The sequence below is a fragment of the Fringilla coelebs genome (genome assembly GCF_963513975.1).
Source record: "Fringilla coelebs genome assembly, chromosome: 1".
NCBI lineage: Eukaryota > Metazoa > Chordata > Aves > Passeriformes > Fringillidae > Fringilla > Fringilla coelebs.
The window spans coordinates 148,701,599-148,723,662 of NC_140028.1; the positions used below are offsets into that span (position 1 = coordinate 148,701,599).

The 22,064-nt window shown below is 47.0% G+C and overlaps 1 protein-coding gene across 3 annotated transcripts; it reads right to left on the reverse strand.

The window, feature by feature from the left end:
* Positions 1-970: 970 nt before the first annotated feature.
* On the reverse strand, positions 971-21,232 carry LOC311153984 (cryptochrome DASH-like). 3 transcript variants are annotated; one of them, XM_084206118.1, is made up of 14 exons: positions 21,121-21,232; positions 20,842-21,014; positions 19,670-19,763; positions 19,242-19,372; positions 18,125-18,273; positions 17,081-17,169; positions 14,600-14,673; positions 12,879-12,968; positions 10,356-10,435; positions 8,609-8,668; positions 7,415-7,572; positions 4,472-4,591; positions 2,931-3,107; positions 971-1,338 (listed from the first exon to the last, which is right to left on the reverse strand). In XM_084206118.1, exons 1-14 carry the CDS (start codon positions 21,175-21,177, stop codon positions 1,180-1,182), a joined length of 1,611 nt encoding a protein of 536 aa, XP_084062244.1. In that variant the 5' UTR covers positions 21,178-21,232; the 3' UTR covers positions 971-1,179. The 3 variants fall into 3 exon arrangements, with proteins under 3 accessions (XP_084062244.1, XP_084062245.1, XP_084062246.1); XM_084206119.1 differs by having other exon boundaries at positions 1,232-1,771; XM_084206120.1 differs by lacking the exon at positions 971-1,338 and having other exon boundaries at positions 2,963-3,007.
* Between the last annotated feature and the right edge of the window lie 832 nt (positions 21,233-22,064).

Sequence of the window (22,064 nt, forward strand, 5' to 3'; positions counted from 1 at the left end):
GCCCTCCCTCACGGTGCGGGGCTCTCTCTGCCCGCCCTCCCTCACGGTGCGGGGCCGGACGGGTCGGCATCGGGATGGTGTGGGGGCAGGAGCGGGGCAGTGATGGTTCCGCTGTGCTCCGCGCCTCCAGTGCTGTGCCCGGCTCTGGGCTCAAGTCAGGGAGGGCATTCAGGGAGTGCAGAGAAGGGAATGGAGCTGGGGAATGGTTTGAAGCACACGTCCTGGGAGGGTAGCCGAAGGAGCTGGGGGTGTTTCATCTGGAGAAAAGGAAGCCAGGGGATACATTATCACCCTCTAAAACTCCCTCCTGACAGGAGGCTGTAGACAGGTGTGGGCTGGCCTCTTCTCCCAGGCAATAAATGATAGCGCAGGATGACAGAGTCTTAAACTGTGCTGGCTAAGTTCAGGCTGGACATCAGGAAGAATTTTTTCACAGAAAGGATGATTACATTAGAATGGGCTTCCCCATAGAGGTGGAGCTGTTTAAGGAAGACCTTAAGGTATGTGGCACTCAGTTGAGATGGTGATGTTGGATCACAGGTTGGACTTGATGACCTCAAAGGACTTTTCCAAAAAAACTGATTGTGTGGTTCTCTTGCTGGGCTTTGTCCAAACATAGTGCCCTGCCCTCTGGAGTGGCCTGGACAGGGATCTGTGCTGTGTGTCTCTGTCTTATGCCAGAGAGAACAGTGCTGTCACTAAAGCTCTTTCACTCTATTCCCCCCCCCCCCGCCTCCCCAAATCACCTTGGCTACATTCCTGCCCAGGCCCCTAATTCAACAAATAGTAGAATTGTTAATGTGGCCTTGACAGGGCTTACGTTCAAAATCACTTGGTTTTCCTGCTTTTGGCAGAACAACTTGCTCTTGTGTTCAATGTTTATTTCTCACCCATCACCTAAACCCACCAACCAGAACATTCAGACATTTTACAATATTTCAATTATTCTTTACAGAACAGGCCCAGTGGATCTCTAGTAGCAATAAATACAGAACCATGTCCCATCTTTGGTGGTCAAAGCGTTCAGATCTGGGCTCCCCTCAGATGACAATGCTCCATGACAGCACAAATATGGCCATCTCCAAATTCCCAAACTCTTCCAGCAAGTACAACATTCTCCATAAAAATAAAATCCTAAAACTGGTTAGGGATCCATTTCAAACTGGTTTTGATGCTGAGTCAAACACAATTCTTGGCTAGGACCTGAACATTTTTCAGCTTCCAGGGCGGTACCAAACCAACAGGCAAGGAAATTTTCAGGAGCAACACACTGCTTCTCCAAAATACTGCAGGAGACACAGTAAAAGAACATCCTCTGCAGTCTCTATCTGTGGAGCTCTGTGGAAATGAGGAAGATAAAACACTCCAGTAGCAAAACTTTTAATTGCACAACGATTGGTGGGTTTAAAACTAAGAAATTAAAAATAAGCGTAAGAAGTGTCAGTTCTGACTAAAAACACCTGCCACAGAAACCACTGGCTCCAGATAGTAAGGAGAGGTGCTAATACACAACCTCCAAACACCCACATCCAGTGAGTGTCCCTGGGAACACCAGACAGGCAGATCCTGTGTTATTTTACTATGCCAGACCTGTATCTTTGGCTTGTTCAAGGTGATTAACCATTATCCAGGCACCCTCAGCAGCAAAACCTCCCACTGAGCATTCCTTCAGCCTTCAGCAAGCATCTTTCTTGCGAGAGAAGTAAAAATCTATCCCTCTGTCCTTGTGCTGTGTTGGTCCCCTCTTGCCCCTGGGATGGGGACTTCCTCCCTGTGGCAAATGACAAGGAACAGCGAGATATTTACTGATGCTGCAGAGTGGATTTGGTCACAAAGCAGTGCTGACGTCCAGGAGAATGTGCACATGGAACTTTGGCCTCCCAAGTTCACTAAGAAAGGCAGGAAGGCCTGACAGACACTGCTCTAGGCTGGGATTAAGGAAACCAGGGTTTCTGGTAAGGTGAGCTGGGAAAGTTGATCAAAATTGAACTTTTGCCTGATGGAGAAGCTTTTTGACGTCACGTTTCATCACTGCCTCAAACTGGTGTCTCACTAAGTGCTCCTGCAGAGTCCTTTCTCTCATCCCAGAAGGTTACTAATCCCTCCAACAGGCTGGGTGAAGCAGAAGGCTTTGCTTCCACAAAACTTTCCACTCATGGCAAAGGAATCTGGCCTAAAAATTTGGTACTGCAACTTAGGATTAAAACCTGAAATGGGAGCATGCTTCGTTCTTCACTGACTCGGTGCAATACCGAAATTTGAGCCTCCACAAAGTATCCTCACTCAGAGGAAGCAGGGTAGATGCATGGGGGAAAGGCAAAATGCTGAACACTTATGATACACAAACCTTGGTTATATCCATGTCCTTCCATACCCATCTCCTCCAAGAACAGCATTCCAGACCACAGATAAAAATTTTGACGTTGCAGGATCAGCAACTCATTCTTCCCCCATTTTAAAGGGAAGATACACTCAAAAAGCAAAGTGCAAGGAGCAGTCCCCATATTTACAGGTCTTGCTGACTCCAGTTTGGATATACTCAAGCAGGAAGTTGGTTGTTTTTACTTCCACCTCCTGAACAGAAAGGACACTGGGTTGTTTCTCTTCTGTCCACCTGTACTGGGGGGTGGTCACACCAGTGGAGGTGGTGGAGAAACCCCATCCCTCTGGTAGGGCTGCCAGGGCATGAGAGGATGCTCAGAAGGAGATGCTGTGGCTATGCCCTGCTGACTATACAAGGGACAGAGAAGCAGCAAAAATTTACACCCTTCACCACAGTGGGTAGGAGACACAGCTAAATAATCCTGGCTGCACAGTCCCTGCTGTGATGTAATGTGAGCTTGCATTAAAACAACTTTTTTCCCTACAGAGACTGATGCAGAGCCGCCCCTGGAGCCCTCCCACCCCATCCCAGCCCTCCCAGTACTCACAGGCCTCTGGTGGATGTGTCGGCTCCACTCTGGGGCTGTCACCACGGGCTGTGGGTAGGTCTCACCCAGAGTTACTCCTGCCTGGGAGAGAGCAGCACTGCTCAGTGCCCAGGGGGTGTGGATGTCTGCTCCCTTTATGCCCTGCAGTTCTGGCACCCACAGCCTGACATAATCCCCCTGCAAACAGAACCAATGGACAGGATCCATTCAGTGACAATCTCTAAGTGCTTCCCAGCAAGGCTCTTTCTCAATGGGAAAGAGAGAAGGCAGATTTATTTCCAGGTAGAAAGCTGGTGCTGTACAGCATCAGTTCCTCTGACAAGCCTTAGCCCCTCTTGCTGAATCCTCCAGCCAGAATTAGTGCCTAAAGAGAGACCTGGATGCTGGAGCTCTTCTCCCACGGCTCACACTGCAGGCACAGGAGGGAGGCAGAGGTGCCTTTTCAGCACTGTTCATCTGTCCTGTTTAGAACATTCTGAAATGTAGTCACCCCCAAGAAGTTTCCTGTGACTGAAGGAAAATAGGATGGCTAGCTCAGCTGCACACTCTTGTGTTCCTGAATCTCTCCTATTAACTTTACTGCTGTGTCCTCCACTAGGACCAATTTCTGATCCTGCCAGCTACAGTGCCAAAAGGCAACAGCACAGCTTGACGTGAATCTAAGGAATAGTGTGAAAACAGGTAATGCAGTTTGTGAATACAGGCTAAGCACATGCAAAGTATCGGTGCTACAATGCTCGATGGGCAGGAAGAATGATGTGTAGAACTTCATGATATTAGAAGGCTAATTAATTAGTTTATTACACTATATTATACTATAACTATATTACACTATATCACACTAACAAGAACTATCACTAACTAGAAAACCTGTGACTCTCTGCCCGAGAGTCCCAACGCACACGTGGATCCAATTGGTCAACAAATCCAGAACACCATCACCAGAATCCAATCAAGCAATCACCTTGGGTAAACAATCTCCAGAACACATTCCACATGGGCACAAACACAGGAGCAGCAAATGAGATAAGAATTATTTTGATCATTCTTTTCTCTGCTTCTCTCAGGAAAATCCTGAGAAAGCTTAATCTCTCTCTGTCCAGAGGACATATAAATATGACAGAAAAGGGCAATTTATCTGCAATTTCAGAGAGGACAGTCAGAGGAGTCACAGGTTTAATGTACTCTTCAGCACCTCTCAAGGAATGGTTCTGTCTATCAGGTAATTCCTGAGTTCTCCAAGAAGCTGCTCTGTGCTCAGGGAAGCATCTGTGTGATGTCCTGATGGGATGTGGCTGTGACTTGGAAGAAATGGTGATGAAACAATTAACACACTGACCAGGGAGGGTGTGGGGACATCCCTGGGGACAGCAGCAGGTTGTTAAATGACATTGTCCTGTGCACATCAAGGAACCTGTCCGACTGCTGGCCAGGAGACACAAGAACTGGTTTTGTATCCCCACAGCACATTGATCTCCTCTGCTCCCTAAAACATGTCCTTCCCTGCACTCACCCCTGTAAAACAGCCACACAAGACTTACATTCCCATCATAATCCAGGCCTTGTTTGATCATGTTAAACTTCCTGTTCTCCCGTGGGTCGTTGCCAATGCCAGCGCTGTATAACCAGTTGCCGTAATTGCTACAAACATCATAATCCACCTTGAGAACAGAGGGAGAAAACTGTCAGAAGAGTTGGGCTGGCCCTTGGTCAATATTCTTGTCCATCCTTTCACTCAGAGGGAAATTTTCTTGAATGGGATTCACTCCGGCCAGACTGGGGTGGTCAGAGCTCCCCCATGCTGGTACACACATGCTGGCTCAGGAAAGGACCTGCATGGCTGCCTTATTAGCCTGGGATCAGCTTCCCAGACTACTTCAGATCATGATCCTTAGGTCAGAAAACAGATAAAAGTCCAACCAAAGTGTTTCCCAGTTTACTTCCTTTTAAAGGAAAATCCTGCTCTTTCTGCCATCATTTGGCAGACTTCACAAGTAGTCATAGCATTTGAATGCTAATATTCCAAAAGAAAGTATTCAAATACAAGAGAAAACTTTTTCTGACCAGTTACCCAGACACCACACATTGCCAAATCATCTCTGCCGATCCTACTAGGCAGTTTGGAGAGATGCCTAACTCAAGACTGTGCAGACAAACCACACAGTTTATATGAGGATGGAAACAATACTAACACTGCAGTTTTCTCCCACTGTCAAGTTATTCCTTCTCTAAACAAATAAAAACTGTCAAGGATGCTTATATAAAATGGAGCAGGGCTTTTGAAACAAGCACAATTGAGAGCAGAAGATGATCCCATCTGAGTGCTCTTCAGCTGGGCAGGGTGGCTTAAATCCAACACCAGAAGTTTTCCAGCTGTAGGACAATTCAAACCCTGCTCAGGAGGGGAGTGAAAGTGATAGCAAGGAGGGTTTGGGATCTCTGAGCATTCCTAGGGGGGGCGGGTCTGTCCTGCAAAAACAGCAGCTGTGACAAAAAGAGCTGGTTCAGTGCTGTTCTCTTCTCCCTTTACTGCAGCCACAGCAGTAACCAGTCCACAGAGATATTTTCAAGATCTCAGCCACTCCTTGGAGTGAGGAGATCAATGCTCCAGGAGAGCAGAAGGCTCAGGGCTCTGTCAAGCTGCCCTTTCTCTGCAGAGCCAGTAAGTGCTGGGGTCAGGGTGAGCAGCAGCCAGCTTCCCCTTCCCAGCTCACTTCCTCCAGCTGGTGAGATAAGGAGGGAAGAAAGATGCCATTGGAGGCCTGATTGTGTGATTAACATGTAGGAAAGCATGTGTGGGAGGTGAGGGCAAATCCAAGGGGGCCTGGAGGAGGCAGGCTCATTTCCCCCGCAGCCTTGCCCCTTCCTGGCATTCTCTTCTGTTTGTTTCTCTGCCTTTCCTTGGGGCCTGACCCTGGGAATGAAATCACTGAAGTCAGAGCTGAGATATTCTCAGTTCAGGACACCAGTGGTCTCTGGCCTTTCCCCTGGTTTGAGGAGGTTGCAGAGACCTTGTGCCTCAGTTTCCCTGCCTGTCTGGTATGGATGGCACACGCAAACACTTGGTGGGCCTTTGCTGGCAGTATTGGAGATGAAATAGACATTGCTTTCTCTTTTTTAGAGGCAAGTGAGACCAGTTTCAGTTCTGTACTGGCCTCTACCCTTCTACAGCCATGTCTTCCCCACCAAGGTGATGTCTCCTGTGTGCTGCTCTGGAGGATGGCACCACATTACAGTAACAGAGCTGTGTGACACAAGATGGGACCAAAGGGCACAAGGATCAGCCTGTACCACATCAACCTACAGTGGCCATCAGCATTTGGGGCTTCCCTTAGTGAAAGGGCCAGTGCAGTATGCTAAATACTGCTTCAGCAAGGCTGGTATTCATGTCCTTAGGAATAAATGTACATAACACAGGCAGCATCTTTCTAATGTGAGACCTTCCAGGTCTTCCTCATTTGTGGAATAGGACACACTTGTGGAAGGCTCTTGCTCTTATATGGAAAAGCATCACTGCATGGAGCTCCCCAAACCCCTTTCTGTAGGATCCTGAAGTCCTTCACAGTGTTGTTGTCCAAGCCCACTGCTGCTCACAGCATTGGCATGGGAGAGCACCCAGATTTTCCTCCTGCAGCCAAAGCCATGTCAGAGCCCAGCACCAAGGAAGTTAAAAAAAAAATTACATTCACAAAAACATATCTTTTAATTGCAGATATTGGCAAGGCAAGTGGGCTTTCTCTGCCCATCCAGCACTCCAAGTGAGTGGAAAGTTTTCTGATTGCCAGCTGCCTCCTGTATCCCACAGATAAGACCTTTAATGTGAGCCTGATGTGAGTATTTGGCCTTTTTCAGTCAGTACCATGAGAATCCATGGGGACTGAGGTCAGAAAAGTGACCCAGCTATTTAACTGAGCTCACACAGCTGCTGATTGATATATAAGAGGAACTGGTGCTCCAGTTGGCAGGGGGGCCAGTAACACCCCAGAATGAAGAAGGATGCCTCCAGCCAGGGTGGAGCTCCGTGGAAGCTGATCCAGCCATTGTCCCTACTTGCCTGTGCTTGACTAGCTGGTTTCCAGTCCACAGCCATCAACGCATAGACACTGTGCCAGCACACACTTCTTTTTATGTTCTATTTCTGGGCTGCCCTCCTCCCCAGCCTCTGGGGTGAGCAAATCAGAGCATTGTTAGCATAATTCATGTTTGAAAGTTTTGTCAAGTGCAACAGATCTCTGGCTAAAACCGTGCAGAGAGGAACAAAGCTTACTGCAAACTTCCTAGCTGCATTTTTGTTAGTGGCAGCTCCACTGTGGCAAAATTCCTTTTAGTTATATAAGCTTTGGGAAGCTCACACCCTGCAAAAAGTATCTACACAGTCTTTATCAGCCTGAAAATTATTGATCATCACCTGCACCCTTTCTTATAAATCAGGGCTGTCCTCCTGCCTGTCATTAAACTCAGGCACACAAAGGGGCCAATCTTACCAGCAGGTATTCAAACCATTCTGCCCCCATCCTCCAGTCCAGCCCCAGGTCCTTGGTGAGGAAGCTGGCGACGTTCTGCCGCCCTCTGTTCGACATGAAGCCCGTGGCACTCAGCTCCCTCATGTTGGCATCCACAAAAGGAACCCCAGTTTTGCCCTCTGCAGAGACAAAACACAGCACTGGGGTATCAGGATGCTTTTGGGCCCTCATAAACCAGCCTGTGGTCATGTATTCACAGCCATTTCCAAGACAGTGCCAGTGCACAGCAGCAGAGAGAGATTTCAGTGTGGTTTAGCTGGAGTGCAGCCACTAAGATCCACTGGAAATTAAATTGGATATCATACTGAAAATTAAGCTGGGGAGAAGTTTTGGCAAGAAGGAAAAAAAAAAGTACAGAAAAATCTCAGACTGGAAAAACAATCAGGTGGGTTGCAGGGAATTTTGCAGAGTAAAATAAATATGCAGACAATAGTGAGATGGGCCAAGAACAGAAAGATTCTTGACAGGTGACTAACAGAGGCATGTACTGGACAAATCCCCAAGGGTTAGTACCTGAAAAGCAGAGTTTGTCTGTTGTTAAGGAAAAGATTTACTGTGCCTGGATGATTTATTTTATCCTGTGTGCAAATGGGTACACGTGGCATTAACACGAGAAAAGACACAGAGGTGTGTACTGCACTGATTCTAATACTTTAATCTGTTTGTCCCTCCAAGTTTTGAGATATTATGCTTGCTATTCATGTTACAACAACAAAGTTGTAACAGCTCAAGAAAAGGCTGTGGGATTAAAAAGAATATGGTTTAGATTTAGTCTAAATCTGTTTTAACCTTGTAACCAAAAGCAAACAGAACCAAACACAGCAGGCATGGCAATCTAATATTGATAAGCAGGGCTGGTCAGCCTCTGTGTGACTAAACAGAAGGGACCAGCAGGTCACAAACACTCCCTTCTGGGCAGGAAAATCTACCTGCAGTGCACCTCACAAAGCAGGGTCACCCTGTGGGCTGCTCAGTGCTCAGTCTGGGAAGGGAGGCCACAAACATTCATACCCTGGTGATGCCAGTTTAAATGCCAATCCTGATCATGCTGGCAGCTCCCCTAGAGAGACCTGAGTCAGGGTTAGGGCACGTGTGAGCCCCAACAGACAGCTGGAGAACAAAACACAGCCAGCCAAACCTGTGGTTCCTACTGACCTTTCCAACAGCTGAACAGCTGAAGGTCCTTTTTCCAGGGAATCTCTTTACTTTGAAGCCCTGTGGAGGAAAATAATGACCTGCTGATGAAGAAATACTGACACAGGCAGTTACTCAGACCACAACACAGCCAGGGGAGTTTGGTTGACACGAGGAGTAAGGGTGAAGCTCGGCCTCTCAGTGCCATTACAAACAAACCTTCTGCACAGGTTTAGAGATGATCAATTCCTCCCCTCCAGTGTTGCAAAGGGGTGTCTTTTGCACACAGGGGGTGCTCAAACTCTAATGGACATTGTTTATTTGTTTTGCTGATGTTTGCTTTTTTCCCTTTTTTAATTAAAAATGACTCAGACCTCACAAGTGGACAGAGATGTGCTCTGGCCCACGCTGGTATTTTCTTTTTCAGCTTTACTCCAGGACAAAGTTGATGTGAAATCAGTTTCTCTAGCAGGTACTACGCCCAGAATTACCTGGGAGAAGCCTCAGGTAACACTTTGCCCCTGCAAATGGGATAGGAACAGATGAGGGGGATGATTTCATGTTTGTAGGATCCAGTGGCAATTACAGCCTTCTGTGCAATGGAGCAGAGGCAGCAGGGACAACGCAGTTCTAGGTACAAACATTCAAGATAAGGCTCACCACTGGCATCCAATGCCAGCAGAACAGCCACACAGGCCTGGCAATGTGGCACAGACCCTGAAGGAGATGTGACCCTCTGCAGCCACAGCTGGATGCCAGGCAGGCTGCCCTGGAGCATCTAAGCCAGTGCTGCATCAGCTGCAGAGCAGCTCACCCAGCACAGGCCATCACCTGCAGGGTCTCCTGACACATGGACTGGGTATTTGCTGTTGCACTGAGTGCTCAGACCCCCATTTCACATGCACACTCCTGTCACTGCGGCTGGAGCCAGACCTCATTCTGATTCCTGTGTGGCGTAGTATCTGGTTTCTTGGGATTCACCTGGCTGGGTCAGTTCCTGCTCTGTCCCAGGTCCTCTGGAGAACTCAGACAAGCCTGAAGCCTGGATTCTGCTGAAAGGTGGAATGTCTCTGGAAACGGCATCTTCACTGTGCCTGTGCTGCTGTTTCCCACAGACATGTTAATAATACTCCCTGCATCTAATCAGATTTGGGGATCAGTGTCCAGCACCGTGGTGCTGAGGCACTTCTGTGCTAACAGAGAGCTCCCAGCAGCTTCCCAGGGTGGAGACACAAGCACCATGAGAAGAACATTTGTACAACTTAATGCCAACAGCTATTGTATTTGTTGGGAATGCCCCAACAAAGGCAGGAATGATGAATCTGACTCCATGTTCTCAGAAGGCTAATTTATTATTCTATAATACTATATTATATTAAAGAATACTATACTAACTATACTAAAGAATACAGAAAGGATACTCACAGAAGGCTAAAAAGATAATAATTAAAGCTTGTGACTCTTTCCAGAGCCCTGACACAGCTTGGCCCTGATTGGCCGGAGTGAAAACAACTCACAGAAGAATGCAATGGAACAATCACCTGTGGGTGAACAATCTCCAAACACATTCCACATGAGCACAACACAGGAGAAGCAAATGAGATAAGAATTGTTTTTCTTTTCTCTGAGGCTTCTCAGCTTTCCAGGAGAAAAATTCCGGCAGAAGGGATTTTTTCAGAGAATGTGAATGCTACAAACAGCCTCTTCTCTTACTTTCCCTGTTGTAAGAGAGTACCTGTCCCCCCTAAATGTGGTGATCCATACACACCTCTTAATGAGAAAATCCTTCTGCCATACTTCAGGGCCACAAACCGAAAGTAATCCCTCCACAGCAGTTCAAACAGGACCCTGAAACACAAAGCCATCTCAGTATTTCACTGTGGCTCAGATATGATAACTGAACAAGGATTTTGCTTCCATACAACCCACCATTAACACTGTGAAGTTTATTGACTATGAGGGCATTGTAACAAGACGACCCCTGTGGCAGGGAGAAATGATGAGGAGGACTCCATTGATATCAGAAGGCTAATTAATTACTTTATTATACTATATTATTCTATATTATATTACACTATATTACCTTACATCTAAACTGAATCTGCCAGGCACTCCACTCTGCTCACCACTGCACAGAACCTCGTGACTGTCAGCTGACAGTCCCACACACACACACACTTGGCCCTGACAGGCCAAGGAACAAAACACCATCACTCCGGGTAAACAATCTCCATGTTGCATTCTTCTTTGATACAACACAGGCACAGCAAATAAGATAAGAATTGTGTTTTCTTTTCTCTGAGGTTCAGAGAATTGAAACCCAGAAATATTCTTGGGAAGAATTGTGCCTTGCTTTTCTCTGTGAAGAGAAATGTGGCAACACCAGGGATTTCAGGGATCTTCCCCGTGACAGCAGCTCTCTCCCCAAGCCTGTTTGCCTGGCTTACAGGGAAAGCAAACTCTGCATGAATCACCTGGGAAGCTTTCCTTAGCTCATGTGCAGGAGCAGAGTTTCAGGAAACATGTTCCTCCTCCATCCCTGCTTGGGTGTAATTCTCCACAGAGCAGGGCAAGGGCCTGATTGAGCTTCACACTTCCGCAGGAACGAGCAATCAGCACATTCCTGAGAGCTTTGTGTTGATTTATTTGTGTTGATTTAAGCAATTATCTTGGCAAGGGACTCTAAGACACCTTTCAAAACTGGTTTACAGTGCTCCAGCCCATTAGATCAGGTGCTAGGCCCATGGAAAAAAAGGACAGTTTTATATAAAATCTTTTATATAAAAAGAGCTTCTTATAAAATGATGGCACATCAGCCTTATAAACCTGCTTCAACTCTATGCCATATGGAAAGCTCTCTGCTCAGCTGATTTTTAGGCTGACAAGATCCTTCTGAATAATCTGGTTATGGAACAGAATCAAAGACTTAGGGAATCAGTTAGGTTGGAAAAGACCTCTGAGACCATCCAGGCCCATCTCCGACCAAACACCACGGTGTCAACCAGACCATGGCACTGAGTCTAGTCTTTCCTTAAATACCTTCAGGGACAGTGACTCCACCACCTCCCTAGGAAATCCACTCCTATGTCTAATCATCCTTTCAGAGAAGAAATTCCTCCTAATGTCCAATATGAACACTGTCCAAATCCTAAAAAACAGTGTCACAACACAGGTTCAATGTGCAGCCACCATGACCTGTACTTCACTGTACAATTCACTTCCTGGGAGCTTGACAGCTTCATTTTTATAATTACTAAACACTTTAAAATGCTAAAATCACCATGACATGCCAGCTGCCAGCAGGCTGGCTGACTGTTAGATGGAAAACAGGAGTATGTTCATTTCTTGAATTCTTTCCTCTCTTAACTGTCTTTAAAGTAAAAGAAAAATCCCAAACATACACTTCATGGGTGTAGATATTTTAACTGTCAATTTGAATTTTAAGGAAACTGAGCATTTTGGCCAGAAGGGTTGGCAGTGTTCTGCCTGCTCCTCACCAACCACTGTGCTGTTTGACATGTTGCAAATGTAACAAACCAAAATGAATATTTAGTTCTAGAGTTTGCACAGACGTTATGGTTTGGGATTTCTCCCATCCAGGTCTAGTGTTAGGCCAGGCTCTACCATGACCCTGTTTCTCTATCAGAGCTCCACGTTCTGATTCACAGTGTCTGGGCAGAGCTGAACAAGTTGAAGGCCAGCCCAGGGATGGATAAACTGAGAGGTGAGGAAGAGCATGGGTGACAGGGTGGGATGCATTAAACCCAATTCCCAGTGCCCTCTTCCCCTCTGTTCTGATGCGATGGTCATGGCCAGGCAGCTGAACAAACACAGGGCCACTTGCTGGACTGTGGGATCTTCAGACACCATGAGATTTACACAAATCACACAGTTACTGAGACTTTTGGGCTCATATCCTCAGTCTGAGAAACCCTTTGGCTTTTAATTGTAAACTATTCCTCCTTCTCATTTAGCCCATAAGAACACAGAGATGCGTGGTGCTGATTTGCTGAGACTGTTTTCAAAAATCATGAGCCACGGCTTCCCAGCAATAATGACAACTGGCATTCATAATCTTTACTTACAAAGTGCCTAAAGCCCCTGGGTGTTAAAGACAGACTAATAAATCTGTACTGAAAGAGAACTACAGTGCAACCCAGAGGAACCAGCCAGCAGGCACAGGAAAAACAAACATTAATTACAAAGAGAGTTAACAAATCACTCTCCTGTGCATGAAATACCAGGTTCCTTTTCAGAGAAAATAAGCCATGCTGATGGTGCAAAGACATACCAGTATGTGCTTTGATTTGCTGTTCTCTCTCTCTCATACTTCTGGATTTGCTCATAGATGTATCGAGGTGAGATGCAGCCCAGTGCCAGCCTGAAAGCAGAGGAATTATGTTGTGAATGCCATGCAGGACTGACAGCTTGATGTCAGCTCAGAGGGAGGAGAGGGGCAGTTTTGTGTCTAGAGTTGTTGTCTAAAAATTTTGTTCAGCTTGCAGTGCTGCCCCTGACTTCCTAAATGGCTTTAATCAAGTTCTAACTTCTCTGCAACTCTTCAAGAGAGAGAATTCTCTTCCAAGAATTAAGATCCTCTCCTTCTTGTAGTATGACTGTTACAGGAGTTTCCAAGCTATAGAGATAAATAATTTTACTCAAGTTTGACAAGTTTTGTCTAAATGATTTAACAAACCCAATGACACACCCAGAAAAGAATCTCAAATGTCAACCTCTGCATCACATGTTCTACCTGCCCTTTTGCCACAAACTTCCTTATCCTATGCCCAGGGCTCCTTTTCCTGCAGAACCTCAGTGGCTCATTTGAGCAAGCACAGAAGGTGAGGTGACTGCTGAAAATCTGAGCCCTGGCAGGAAAACTAGGGAAACAAACCCTGCTCTGGCATTTCAACCCCCTGGGCTCCTTCCTCCACTGATTTGTTCCAAATCAGTGCTGTTGCAAGACAGGAAAGAACTTGCAGACTCCAACCCCATAATACAGGGTGATCAAGAACAGCTTTTACCTTGCTTTTCCTAGAAATGCATTTTACTGCCATTTCCACTACAGCTTGTGGAAACACTGAATGTTCTAATGAATTGTGGAAAACAGAAAGAAAGACTTTGAAGAGTTTTCCCTTAATTACTGACCAGCTCTAAAGGCCAGTATGAGATGGGAATGACTGGCTGCAACCTGAACTGCTCTGATTTGATTATGTGACAGAGGAACATTTTGGGGCAGACAGATCAGAACTTTTGCTCTGAGCAAATGGCCAGCTTGGAAAAAATCAAGTGGAGACCACAAATAAACTTCCACAGAGCCGGCAGTCCTGGGATGCTAACGTGCCACCAGATGGAGCCATCCACTGCAACCATCACAGCACAAAGCTCGTTGGAAACAAGAAATCCCAACCTGTAACAGCCTCTGAAATTTGGTTCTCATTGCAATTCTGTTGGGAGAATCCAGATGCTCTCAGTTTAGGCTGAACTGGGCTCTGCTGCTGCTTTAATTCCAGTCTGGAATTAACTCTGCCACCTCCAGCACCAGGGACTAAAGCCCCTAATTAAAAATCAAAATATTTACCCACACAAAAGATCTTTTCCTACAGGAATAATCAGAAGTGTCTCTTCACCCTGCAGAATGGCAGTGAATTCTGCAGACTATGCAGGAAACCAGGATTAGGCTGAGTTCTGATACAGCCCTGCCAACACACTGAAGCTGTGTTGCCTCCCTGCCTTTCCCATCCCAAACAAAGCAGCACAAAGCCAAAGGCAAATGGTGAGTCCCTCCTGCTCCCTGTTCACACTGTGCTCCCAGCACTAACAGCTCTTGGAACAGTTCTGCCTCACTGCAGCAGTTCCAGGGAAATGCAGCCTCAGAGTGGCTGTAACACCATAAAAAGGACCAAAGGAACAACACCTAGACACCCATGCCCAGCAGCACTCAGCAGACAGGTAAAATCTGTTCGGGATGGAAGGAGAAAAGGATTTTCCAGTCTCAACAAAAATCTTTACCATGGTGCAAATTTCGTGGAGTAATCCATTCCCACCAGCCCATTCCGAGTCTCCTTGTAAGAAGCAACCAGATTCTGTGAGAGCAAAAGAACAAAAGGTTTTAATACTTTGCAAGCAACCTGCTACATGTTCTTTCCTTCTGGAGCCAGAGCAATCTGGCAGGGCTGGGCTCCCTCTCATGGCTGCCTGCAAGGATTGCACAGGTGCCCAATTCCTGCCCCCAGCACACAGGCAGGAATCAGGCCAGCAGTCTTCATTACAGCTCTGGGCTGTATCACAAGCTGTGCTCCCTGCTTCAGCCTACAGCACGTTTCTTTCTACAAGCACTGTGCACCTGGCTGTGCTGCTCCCTGCCCATCCCCATCTGACTCTGGATCAGAAATCCACTAAAAAGCACCAGTGGAACTGGCAGCCTTGTGGCTGCTTGTTTGGGGGTTATAGAACCAGTGTGATTGTTACTGTTAAAATAAAAAAGGGGTTTTTTGTGTGTTTTCTACCTTATATACTCTTAATAAAGTGTAATTTTAAGTCATTAACTACATTACAATAATTTATTATATTTATTGTTGCAAAACAATTAGTGTTAATATAATTAGTAAAAGTTTTACAAAAATTTAATAAACCACGTATACACATCTACTTAAGCACGTAGCCTAGCTTACAAAAATTTTTATGCATCTTTTCTAATCTATTCTCATGCTAACAACCTTATCTTCTTCTTTGCTATCGATACACTCAAAAATCATCAATTGTTATTTCTTCTATTAACTCAACTGTACTTACAAACCAACTATCAAACCCCTCCATATGTGACAGCCCCCAACACTCAGCTGCAGGAACCCTGACCACTGGGCACTGTTGTTTCTGTGCCCCACACATTTACAGCAGGAGGCAGATCTTCCACGTTCTGAGCATTCCATGGACAATGCAGAGGACATAGACCAATCTCTCCCTGATCACCTTCACTGCACAGGTTACAATTGCTGAAGGGCTGTTGTAGCTCACTGGGGGAGACAATATTTGCATTGCAAGAAAAAAAAAAGTAACAGGTTTTCCAGCTCTGATTATAATAATGCTTGACCAAGAGTAAAAGCTACACACACTTGTACTCATACTGGTTGGGATGGAGTTAATTTTCCCAATTGTAGCTAATCTGGGGTTGTTTTGGATTTGTGCTGAAAACAGTGCAGAGAGCACACCAATGTTTTCCTTACTGCAGAGCAGAGCTCACACAGCCTCAAGGCCTTTTCTGCTTCCCTCACCACCCCACCCTGAGTAGGCTGTGGGTGCACAAGGATTTGGAAGAGGACACAGCTGGGACAGCTGACCCCAGCTGACCCAAGGGGTATTCTAGACCGCATGATGTCATGCTCAGCACATAAAGCTGGAAGTGAGGATGTTTGGAGTGATGCCATTTGTCTTCCCAAGTAACTGTGATGGAGCCCTGCTTTCCTGGGGATGGCTGAACCCCTGCCCAGTGGCGGGAAGAATCAGGTGAATCCTCACCTTGCTTTGCCTGTGCACACAGCTTTTGCTTTCCCTATTAGATGGTCTTTAACTAAACACGTGACTTGTCTCAGTTTAATCCTTCTGAATCTCTCCTCCATCTCACTGGCAGGAACTGAGGGAGCAGGTGCTGTAGGGCTGAGCTGCCTTATGGGCTTAAACCGGGACAATGTTCCCCAAATGCAAAGGAATGCAGGAATTTGGGAAATGCAGTTGAAAGGATGCCCTGAGGGCTGTACCTGTGAGGCACTGGGAATACCACACTTTTAACCCATCTCAGCTGGAGAGGTGCTCCCTCCTTTACCCAGAAAACTGCTTGGGTCTGATGCTGTTGGAAATCAGCACATGTACCTTTGAATTCAGACATAGCAAATTTAAGACAGCTCCTCAAACTAGACCAGAAAGAAGTTCAAAAACTCTCTGACAACATGCAGTCAGCAGGAGCTTCACTCAACCAAAGCAAGGAAACAAACAGTAGCTGTCATTATTGGCTGCAAGATTTTAACCCAGACTACAGAAACCTACTATTTATAACTGCAGGCAGAACTTGGGTCAGCTGCTCCTCACCCCAGTTGTAATTCCAGCCCTTCAGGCCACTTCTCACTCCTCCAAAACAGAGGAACTACATTGGTGATGATGTGGGACATTAGCATAGAAGGAGCAAATCAAGGTAAAGCAGGGAAAAAATTTTGGGACAAAATTTTGTCCCAAGTCCCAATAGTTAATGAAAAAAATTACTTCAGAGAGATGGCCAGTAAACTAGGTTCCTAAGTATTTGGTTACATTCCCCAGTCCCAGATGACTTCTTTTTGGTCTAGTTTGTCTCTCTGAAAAACTGAAATAATGCTAATTCCCTCCTTTGCAACGTTTTATATGGGAGCTAAGGAAATATTAGGAAGTGAAATTGCAGCCTCACCCACTTGCACAGCCATGTGTACAAGGGGGAGGATGTAGGCAAGGAAATGTTAGAGTTACCGTGTCCCAAAAATAATATTGCAGCCTCATTAAAGCCTGGGTCTCTCCTCCACTGCAGGGGAAGGCTGTTCTGGGATCAGTCACAGGATCTGCCACAGAAAACACCAACACCTTGTTACCCTCTCTGAAAGCATCTCAAAGGCAGGGAGCTTAAAATCTAGGGATGCTCAGCAGTGGGGATGTCTGCTTTGGGGGCATAAAAGATTGTGTGGTTTTCCTTTAAAATAAGGGTCATATCAAACATATTAAAAATCACTAAGGAGGTTTCCTACTCAGGTGTAAGGTAGGAAATTCCCATACAAGGATTCTTCCTGTGTTTGCAGAGTGAGTGAATTGAGGCTTAATGACAGTTTGAAGGGCAATCACTGCCTCTGTGTTTTGGTTTTCAGCAAGGGACACATCACAGAATCACAGAATGGTTTGGGTTGGAAGGGACATTAAAGATCATCCAGATCCAACCTCATACCATGACCAGGGACACCTTCCACTATCCCGGTTTGCTCCAAGCCCCGTTCAGCCTGGCCTTGAACACTTCCAGGGATGGCACATCCACAGCTTCTCTGGGTACCCTGTGCCAGGGCCTCACCACCTTCACAGGGAGAATTTATTCCTCACATCTAATCTAAATCTACTCTCTTTTAATTTGAAGACAAACATCTGCCTATTCCTGCAACTTAAGACAGATGCTTCTACAGCACCTCCCAGACTGAAAGGGCCATGATAATCTAATCATCCTTAGGAACTACATTTCATGTATCTCTCATGTATCTCTAGTTGCCTCTGCATTTTTACAAAAAGGTATTTTTTTCTGGGACAGAATATAATATGCACTGCAAGATGTTTGGTTTGTATTAACCATCAAAGCTCAAGTGCAGCCAGTACAGGTACCTGGTTCAGCCTGGCTGAACATCTGGGAATCTGGAGCAGCAGGAAATTATTCACTTTGTAAACCACATTTTTCAAAACAGACCTAAGCAGGATATTTTTAAGAACAGAATCTAAGTAAGATTTCATTAGAGCAACTTCCAAATTAAGTTTCCTCACCCTTCTGCCCGAAATCCTCCATGGTAGGGATACTCCCTTCTTGCAGCCCTGGAGCCAGGGGCTTTAGCTGATCTGCCATCCGCAGGGTTGGCCGGACCCTGGCCCCGGATTCCAGAGCTTTTCGGAAGTGGGTGTAGACATCAGGCAACCTGCAGAGATGGGAGCAGCCAGGTCACTGCCCTGGCCCCCCCACACCACACCACACACCCCTTCCTCAGGGGCAGGATTAGCATTCCAGGCTGTCCTCTCACGTTTGTGATGCCCCTTTGAACACTGCCAGGCACAATAGGGGCAGATGCCCCCGGGCATAACAGTCCCCAATTTCTTTCAGCTTCTGATGCAAATTGTGCCTTTTCAATTTAAGGTGTGCCCTGGTGGGGAAATCCATGAGATTTATCTCACCTAACTTCTGATTAACAGAGCTGATGTCAGTGTAAAAATCTACATCCTCCTGGTGCCTTTTCAGTCAAAGGAGAAAAGCAGGAATTTTCATGGCCTGACTTGTCTGCCCTTATTACATATATTTGCTACAGAATACCATGAATCGCTCAACTCCACCAACCACACTTCAGGTGACTACTGAGGGAGCAGTGAAGCCAAGGAGGGGTTGGAAGTAAATCATCTCTTAGGTCCCTTCCAACCTGAACCATTTAATGGTTCTATAAAGTTGCTTCAGGTGAAGTTTAGATTGGGTATTAGGAAAAGTTTCTTCACAGAAAGGACGGTCAGGCTGGAACAAGCTGTCCAGGGAAGTGGTGGAGTCACTGTCCCTGGAGGATTTAAAAGATGTGCAGATGTGGCATTGAAGAACATGGTTTACTGATGGGCTTGGCTTAGTTCATAGTTTGATTTGATGATCTTAAAGGTCTTTTTCAACCCCTTAATGAATGGTCAAACACACGCCTTGGCTTTATACATACAGAAGCATAAATCCTACACGTGCAGAGGGCTGAATGTGTTGTTTCCCCTTTGTGTGCCTGAGCACAACAGCACTGCTCCATAAAAGCACAAAGAGATGGACTGATAGGTCCTTTCTCTGTGGGACCAGAGGACTGGGAGCCCTCCTGAGTGAGAAACACATGGGACAGTGGAGGGGTGATGGCACAGAGCAGCCCACCTGTCAATAGGCCTGAAGGGAAGGTCATCCCGATGATACAGCGTGGAGCCCCAAAATGTCTGAACCTTCACCCCGTGCTGCCTACACACCTGGCACAGCCCCTTCTCCACATCCAGCTCCTCCTGCGTGGCCTAGGGAGAACAAAAGAGTGAGGCCAGGGCTGCACAAACGCAGCTCCCAATGCACAAAGACCCTGGTCTTGCCCTCCTCATGCTTCTCCACATTACCTTCCTCCCTCTGCCCCATCAAGGACTCCCACTCAGGAATCCCCATCCCAGGAACTACCCAGTTCCCCCAAGGTCAACAACACCACGGCCAAGAAAGGCTCTGAACATGCAGGATCTGCATCACCACTTGGTCGTGGAAGAAACCTTCACAGCATAGCATGATTTTATCTTTTAACTGTGTCACTCGAGTATTTCCCTTACCTCTTCATGGAAAACCACAGCAGTGACAGAGCCCAGCTGAGTAATCAGATCACAGACCACATCTTCCGGCTTCCCCTTCCTCACAACCAGGGTACTAAAATATAAAATACTGGCCTGAAATAGGTTTGATGTTATTGTTATTTATGTGCACAAGAGGCCATCATCTCAGCCCAGGCAGGCACTCATGTCCTGGTTTTCTATGGAGCACAAACAGTGTGTGGGGGCAGACAGACAGGATTTGACCAGCCTACATTTTTTAGGAGCCCCTGAACAGAGTTTGTAAGCCTCTGGGGCTTAGATTGTGTCAAACACATTTCTGCCACTCTGGATGCCTTAGAAAGGATGACTGGGCACAAAGCCAGTCTGTTACCTAAAAGTGAATCTGTTTATCCTCACACACTAAAGAGATTCAAGGGCTGGCTGATCCACCTTGTCCAAGTTTCTCAAAGAGGTTGTCCCATCCCTGAAAATATTCAAGGTAAGACTGAACATGGCTCTGAACCTAATCTGGCTGAAGATGTCCCCTACTCATTGCAGGGGGCTGGACTAGATGGCCTTTAAAGTTCCCTTCCAAGCCAAACTATTCTATGACTCCATGATCTTTTGCCCTGCAAAGCCAGATATTATCTGGCACTGGATTCTTCAGGCCCTTGTCTACCTCAATTATGGTTCTAAAGGCATCACAAACCCTGGGTTTAGCAGGACAGGGCAAAAGGAAATGTTACACTCCAGTCTCAGATGCCAGGCTCCATGCTGGTCTGTCTCAAGCAAACTCCCAGGGAAAGTTCACCAGGGACAAGGAAGGCTCCTGGCCACAGTGGATACTGTAATTGCCATCCAAAATTCTGCCACTCATGTTTCCCACTGTCAGCACTCTGGGCAAAGCACTCAAAGCAGACACTCATCATCTCAGGAGTACCTGAGAAAGCAAAACCCACGTGGCACAGAGCCTGGATGGCTCTTTGTCTCCCTGCAGGTGACCACAACAGGGGCTACACACGGCACCCTGCTGTATCTAACAGAAGGGCTGTGAAATCAGCCCTATTATCTTTATCTGAAATCAGCCACCACCCGAGCCCGGAGCACATGATCCGAGTCACGGCACAGGTATGTGTTGAAAAGAAAGGAAAATAGAAATGTATGTGTTATTTGCACGGTGCTTTCTCAACTACCTTCCCTTTTTCTTGAGCGTTTCCCTCAGATCCTTCACACTTTCCAGCAAAAACCTGAGCCTGTGGGGCCCCGTCTTGGGCCAGCTGTAGCAGTGGGTGCCCAGGTAGTGCCGCGGGTCGAAGCAGTAGAGGGGAACCACGAAATCTGCGTTGTGCTGAGCCCAGTGGAGCACCTGGAAACACAGAGCGGGCCGTGAGAGGGGCCGGGATGCAGGAGAATCCCTCCCCGTGGTGCCCGGAACAGCGCGGCTGTCCCACAGCAACCCGCGCCGCTCCTACCTGGTTGTCGTGGGCGCGCAGGTCGCAGCGCAGCAGGCAGATGGCCGTGCCCGACATGCTCCCTCCGTGTGGCCTCTCCCACCTCACCCTGCCGGCTCTGTGCCCCTCTGCCCGGCCCCTCATCCCGCCCCGCCGGGGAGGAGCTGTGGTGCTCCGATTCCCGTGTCCGCCCCCATCCCATCGCGTCCCATCCCGCATCCCTGCAGGGCAGCCGGACCGCGGCCGCTTCCCTGGGTCCCTGTGCCTCAGCAGAGCCCTGCCCCGGCCGGTCGCTCTTATTGCTGGGTGGTTTTTATTTAACCTCTTTATCTTTTAAAATCTCTTTATCTTTCACACAACAGCGTCAGGGAACCGCGCGGCCCCGCTGTGCTGAGGCTCAGCCTCGGTGACACCGAGCCTCGCCCTGCTCTGAGCGTGTTGATCCTTTAAATGCCACCGCTGCGATGTGATGGCCACAGGAACGCGCTTGTCACCTGCTGACTGACAAAAGGCGAGCTGTAGGTTAGCGATATTTAATGTACTTGGTCCTCAGCACTAACAAAAGTGGCTGAAGGGAAAAGGTGTTGCCTCATCCTATGGCTTCCGTCAGCTGACATTGGGCACCAGTGGTCAGACATCCCTTACTCACTGAATTGTCCCTCAGGATCCTTTTATTTTTTCATTCAGCTACTCTCATAAGAGGAAACCAAGCACAGGAACTGTCTGCCCAAGGAAGCAGTCGAGTCACCATCCTTAGGGACACAGTTTAGTGGTGGATGTGGCTGTGCTGGGTTAATGGTTGGACTCAAGGTCTTTTCCAACTTAAATGATTCTCTGATTCTATGAAATGCTTGGTTTATGAGTTCTCCAGCCACCTGCTTCCCTTGTGTAACTCCACTGATTTTGCTGGGATGGAAGAGAAATGGAGAGAGGGTTAAGAGCAAGGAGCTGTGATGATTCAGGAT